Source organism: Hibiscus syriacus, unplaced genomic scaffold (genome assembly GCF_006381635.1).
Source record: "Hibiscus syriacus cultivar Baekdansim isolate YM2019G1 unplaced genomic scaffold, ASM638163v2 tig00110547_pilon, whole genome shotgun sequence".
In the NCBI taxonomy this organism is placed as follows: Eukaryota; Viridiplantae; Streptophyta; class Magnoliopsida; order Malvales; family Malvaceae; genus Hibiscus; species Hibiscus syriacus.
In genome coordinates this window covers 271455-277406 of record NW_024062774.1, presented here as the reverse complement: position 1 = coordinate 277406, position 5952 = coordinate 271455, and the positions used below count along the sequence as shown (strand labels likewise).

The following is a 5952-nucleotide window of genomic DNA, read 5'->3' as shown; positions in this document are numbered from 1 at the left end:
TCCAATAGGGTCAATCACCTTTCGGAACCCACCATAGGTACCAACCTTCTGTAGTGTTTTGTTATCTACTTGATGTCTTTATCATATTTTTTTTTAAAAGAAAAACAATCCTTATTTTTCAAAAGATTATCTCTTTAAGAAAACTTATTAAATAGTGTAGAGAAGGTAAGTACATGATGTTGCATTAGCATTTCATTAGAATATCATCAAGTTGTTCAAGATATCGTTTTTAAAGTTACGTCCTTCATAAGACAAACTTCAATTTTCTGACTTTGGATCAAATTAGACAACTCCAATACGAACCACTTAAAAAAAAAAGACAATATTTTCCCAAGGAAAATCCGAAGATGAACTGAAGATAGAGTTAGATTACGATGTCACATGTTGAGGATTTGGGACATTGGTAATGACAATACCGATAACTGTAAGGAAAATCCAACAGAGGAAGGTTTCTTTTTTCCTCTTCAAATCCAGCAAAAACCTTACGGGGAGCCATTTGATTGCCTGCCTTTTAGTCCATTCACCGTTACCAAAAGCAAGCCAAGACACCAACGTTTAAACAAACCACCTAACACTCTATACTAATCCACAGGAGAATATCTTTTTATTCCCGGAAATAAATTTCACCTCCCTTGACTGTCCTATTATATTTAATAATTGCTCTGCTCTGCTCTTTTTAGTTCGAGTTTTTTTTCTTCTTATCTTTTCCTGAAAAAGAAGGGATCTTTGGAAGTGGGTATTTCAGGGTTTTTGAAGATATGACAGAAGAAGATCGGATTGAAGAGGGTAGCAGCAGCGTGAGACTGAGGGGTAGGACTCACAGTAGTGAGTCAAGGTGGGTGGATGGTAGTGAAGTTGACTCGGAGTCACCTCCTTGGTCGTTGCTTGATGAAAACGAGGAGAAACAAGGGTATGGATCTTTCAGGAGGAGACTGGTTAAGAAGCCTAAGAGAGTTGATTCCCTTGATGTTGAAGCCATGGAGATTGCCGGTGCTAATGCTCACCATCCCAAGGTGTTTATTTTCTTTATCTCTATTTTCTTGGAAGATAGATGGTTGCATATAACAAGGTTTTAAATCGCGGTGACGGTCGCGTTTTCGGTTATTTCGCCGTGATTGCGGCCGTCACGGGCGCTATGGCAGCGGACGCTATTGCGGCCGTCGCGGGTAACTCGGACAGCGGTGTATAGTGTCACTTTGCTATCTTTAATCATTCCTTAGGATATTGGGAAACCGGTGTAAAAGTTCATGCTTTGAATGACTCTTTATTATTGGTGAGAGATTCATTGGCTTAGCAGTGCTGTGATTGAAGGGTCTTCTCCGTTTTTGTTATATTCATTTAGCACAGCTCGGCTCATTTATTACTCTTTATGATGGCTTACAAATTTGGGCAAGTTCTTGTTGTTTTGTAAGTGTGGAGAGTTGATTTTCTTCCATGGTGATTGCATTCCATACTGAGAAGTGAGAATTCATCTAATTTTACCATTGAAAGTGAACTACAGACCTTATATTGTCTTCAATAACTCAAAAGAATTGTTTTATCTCTTTGACTAAAGAACTTATTTCTGACAAGCTAAAGTATATTCTCGTACTAAAATGTGATATTTTCATTACTCAGGAGCTTTCCACTTGGTCCATGCTTGCATTGGCATTTCAAACACTTGGGGTTGTGTACGGTGACATGGGCACGAGTCCTTTGTACGTTTTCAGCGATGTCTTCAGCAAAGTAAAAATAGAATCAGATGTGGATATCTTGGGGGCTTTATCACTGGTGATGTACACGATAGCTCTAATCCCTTTGGCGAAATACGTGTTTGTAGTGCTTAAAGCCAATGATAATGGGGAAGGTAAGGCCTTTCCATAGTAATACACTTATTCTCCGTAGTTTTGAAGATGCTTTACATGTTAACATATAAATTAATGCAATTGCAGGGGGAACGTTTGCACTGTACTCACTGATATGCAGATATGCGAAGGTCAACATGCTGCCAAATCGTCAGCCAGCAGATGAACAGATATCAAGTTTTAAGCTCAAACTGCCTACTCCGGAGTTAGAAAGGGCTTTAAGCATAAAAGAGACTTTGGAAAGGAGACCGTCCTTGAAGACCCTCCTGTTGCTTTTGGTTTTGATGGGAACTTCCTTGGTCATAGGAGATGGTATTCTGACCCCAGCAATTTCAGGTAGTTGCATTGAAGTTAACAATTTCAGGTTTTAAGCAAATACTGTTGTGATTGATGACTTTTCGTTTCTCAAGAATAGAAGAATGGCATTAGATGCTTTGAACCTGAGTGTTGTCTCCGGTAGTTGCAGTAAAATTTGTCTCACAACTATTTAGAAGTCAAGATGTCTTAAGAATACTGTCTTTTTTCTAATTCATATGGTCCTTGAAATTGCCTTGTAACGCATGGTTGTAATAATTTGACGTTTCAGTTATGTCCGCTGTAAGTGGTCTTCAGGGTTCCATTGAAGGCTTTGATACAAGTGGGTACTTTTTGTTTACTTTTGTTCCCTTATTTAAGGTCTATCGATAGAGCGTTATTACCTTTTTCATTTATTTATGTGTCCACAGCTGCGGTGGTGGCTGTTTCGATTGTAATACTGGTGGCATTGTTCAGCATACAACAATTTGGAACCAGTAAAGTTGGTTTCATGTTTGCTCCTGCGCTCGCTTTGTGGTTCTTCTCTCTAGGTTCAATAGGAATTTACAATCTAGTGAAGTATGATATTACAGTCATCAGGGCATTCAATCCAGCTTATATCTATTTTTTCTTTCAAAAGAACAGCAAAGGTGCATGGTCTTCTCTCGGAGGCTGCGTTCTGTGCATTACAGGTGCAATGTGCTTTTAAACAGCAGACCTTTAGCATTGAAACAATGTTCATTGTCATAACAGTCTTGCATTATCACGCATGATCGAATGTTGAAATTCTCAAAACCCCTTGATCATACATCGAGTCTGGACGAAATTATGATGCTCTAATGGGATGCCAAAGATGGACATACTAGTGTATATATCACAATGCAGGGAACTGTTGCGTGAAATCATTCGAATTTGTCCATTTATATGAATATAGTTTTAGAACCTGCAAAAATCTAGCTTAATACTTTTCATTAAAACTTGTCTTCACAGGAGCTGAAGCGATGTTTGCTGATTTAGGACATTTCTCTGTACGAGCCATACAGGTCAGTTCTTCCATTAATTCATCTTCAGTAATTCCTCGAGGAATGACCTTGGCTTTTTCATTCACTACGTGTTTCTGATAAGTATTTTTTATATTCCCTTCCTCAGATTGCCTTCACCTTTGTAGTGTTCCCCTGTCTTCTCTTTGCATACATGGGCCAGGCCGCGTATCTTACGAAATTCCCTGATTCTGCGGGAAGAGTTTTCTATGATTCTGTTCCAGGTTACGGTTGCCGACATGCTGCTTATCTTCATCCATTTCGTTAATTTTTCAAAACTTATAATCAGCAATTTTTTCTTGTTTTACAATGCTGCTAGTTTTGACTTGTTATAGTTTTGCTTCTTATGAACAAACAGATAGTCTTTTCTGGCCAGTTTTCGTGTTAGCTACCATCGCTGCCATGATTGCCAGCCAAGCAATGATATCTGCTACATTTTCATGTGTCAAACAGGCTATGGCTCTTGGTTGCTTCCCTAGATTGAAGATAATTCACACCTCGAGGAAACTGATGGGCCAAATTTATATCCCGGTGATAAATTGGTTTTTGATGATCATGTGTGTAATCGTTGTCTCCATCTTTCGCAGCACTACTGATATCGCCAATGCATATGGTTAGCTCTACTGGTGCCCAACTTTCCATAAAAAATAATGATGATTCGTGAACGAGGAGCTGATAAAGCTAATAGCTTCCACTCTAATCTTGTCGTGGTCGCTTCTCTGATGCCCGTCTAAATTGCTTTTTGCAGGCATAGCTGAAGTTGGTGTTATGTTGGTCACGACGACGTTAGTGACGCTAGTAATGCTTCTAATATGGCAGACAAATTTGTTTCTGGCTTTGTGTTTTCCGCTCGTATTCGGATCGATAGAGCTTATCTATCTCTCTGCTGTTCTTTCTAAACTCTTAGAGGGAGGTTGGCTTCCACTTGTTTTCGCTATTTTCTTTCTCACCGTCATGTACATTTGGAACTATGGCAGTGTGCTGAAGTACCAGAGTGAGGTCAGAGAGAAAATATCTATGGACTTCATGCACGAACTCGGCTCCACACTCGGGACTGTGAGAACTCCGGGGATCGGTTTGTTATATAATGAGCTTGTCCAAGGTATTCCATCGATATTCGGGCAGTTTCTACTCAGCCTACCTGCCATCCATTCTACTATTGTATTTGTTTGCATCAAATACATCCCTATCCCTGTGGTCCCTCAGGAGGAGAGATTTCTTTTCCGAAGAGTTTGCCCGAAAGACTACCACATGTTCCGGTGTATTGGTAGATATGGTTACAAAGACATACGAAAGGAGGATCACCATGCATTTGAGCAACTTTTGGTTCAAAGCCTCGAGAATTTCTTGCGGAAGGAAGCTCAAGATCTTGCCTTGGAGAGCAGTTTGTACGAAATGGACCTTGGTAGCGTTTCGGTGAGCTCGCGGGATTACAGAACCAAGGGTGATGTCGGTAACGAGGAGCTTAGAATCCCATTGATGCGTGACACAAGTTCAGAAGCGGCAGAAACATCTAACCCAGAAGCTTCACCAGCATTGCCTTCTAGTGTCATGTCGTCGGATATAGACCCGGGTTTAGAATATGAGCTTTCGGCATTGCGAGAAGCGATTGATTCCGGGTTTACGTATTTTCTGGCACATGGAGATGTGAGAGCCAAAAAGAACTCATTTTTCCTCAAGAAACTCGTCATAAACTACCTGTACGCATTCCTAAGGAGGAACTGTCGAGCTGGAGCCGCAAATATGAGCGTCCCTCACATGAATATCCTGCAAGTAGGTATGACATACATGGTTTGATTTTTTTCCCATTCCATCAAAGAGCCGTCATTTTTCCAGTTCAAATATTGCTCATCAACTCTCACTAAGTTTGAGGATTAAGCCAAGAATGATAGAATATTTGACATCATGATTGGCTGTCAATTAAAAAAATTACATTGAACATGTTAGTTTGCGAACAAGATATTTGTGTTCATAAGGTATTCGGTTTCAGCTTGGTGAAAAAAATCAAATTCGATCCAATTATCGTCGAACCAAGTTCGAGTTCAGTACTTTTTTCCTAGTGATGAATGGAATAATGTAAAAGGTTATTTATGTTGAATATGGAAGAAATCGAAGATGTGATATCAGTCTATTTGGGAATTATTTGGAAGATTTTCAGAATCAAAGAGAAGAGAATAAAGGATAAAAAGGAAAAAGGGGTATCAATTGTTCAACGTCGAGACAAAGAAGAAAGCAAAATGGAAAATGGTGTTACATCAGCCATGTCGGGTTCAACCTAAACCCTATATCAAAGCATGTCCCATGCATCAGCTTATAACTTGCTGTTTAATGGCTATAAGACGAGGCAATAACTTTGGCACAAAATACATTTGTTAAACCTCCAACGCTACAACATAAATCTCCCCAATCATCTTTTCAAAAACATAGCAACCATGAGACCGTTGCATTTTTATCACCAAACTTTTTAAACTTACAATATAATGTCATTGAACTTTTAATTTGCTTTCACTACCGTCACTATCGTCAACTACCCTCAACAGAAGCTAACGTGGCACATTAAACTCTTATTCCCAAAAAAGAAAACTCTAAAATCTTCTTTCTAATCGGCAATCGTCAGTCTCGTTTTGAGTTAAAAATTCATTGACTGTATTGTAAGTTTTAAAAATTCAGACTAGAATGTAAATACTTTAAAAGTTTAGGGACCATTTATGTAAAGTATCCTAAATTTTAGTGCAGCACAATTTGTTGTTTAAGTGATAAGTTATAGTGATTTT

At 39.1% G+C, this 5952-nt stretch overlaps 1 protein-coding gene across 1 annotated transcript; it reads left to right on the top strand.

The window, feature by feature from the left end:
* Positions 1-441: 441 nt before the first annotated feature.
* Positions 442-5123, top strand: LOC120130439 (putative potassium transporter 12). The gene is made up of 9 exons (XM_039147670.1): positions 442-1013; positions 1618-1846; positions 1932-2180; positions 2431-2481; positions 2570-2830; positions 3129-3181; positions 3288-3402; positions 3537-3791; positions 3927-5123. The coding sequence occupies exons 1-9, from the start codon at positions 759-761 to the stop codon at positions 4973-4975; spliced, it is 2517 nt and encodes an 838-aa protein (XP_039003601.1). The 5' UTR covers positions 442-758; the 3' UTR covers positions 4976-5123.
* Positions 5124-5952: the final 829 nt, after the last annotated feature.

Bases quoted from the DNA above. Each gene is read 5' to 3' on its own strand.
- LOC120130439 (XM_039147670.1), top strand. From the start codon at position 759: ATGACAGAAGAAGATCGGATTGAAGAGGGTAGCAGCAGCGTGAGACTG. The intron at 2,482-2,569 runs GTGGGTACTTTT...ATGTGTCCACAG, and splicing joins CATTGAAGGCTTTGATACAA to CTGCGGTGGTGGCTGTTTCG. The intron at 3,792-3,926 runs GTTAGCTCTACT...TGCTTTTTGCAG, and splicing joins TGATATCGCCAATGCATATG to GCATAGCTGAAGTTGGTGTT.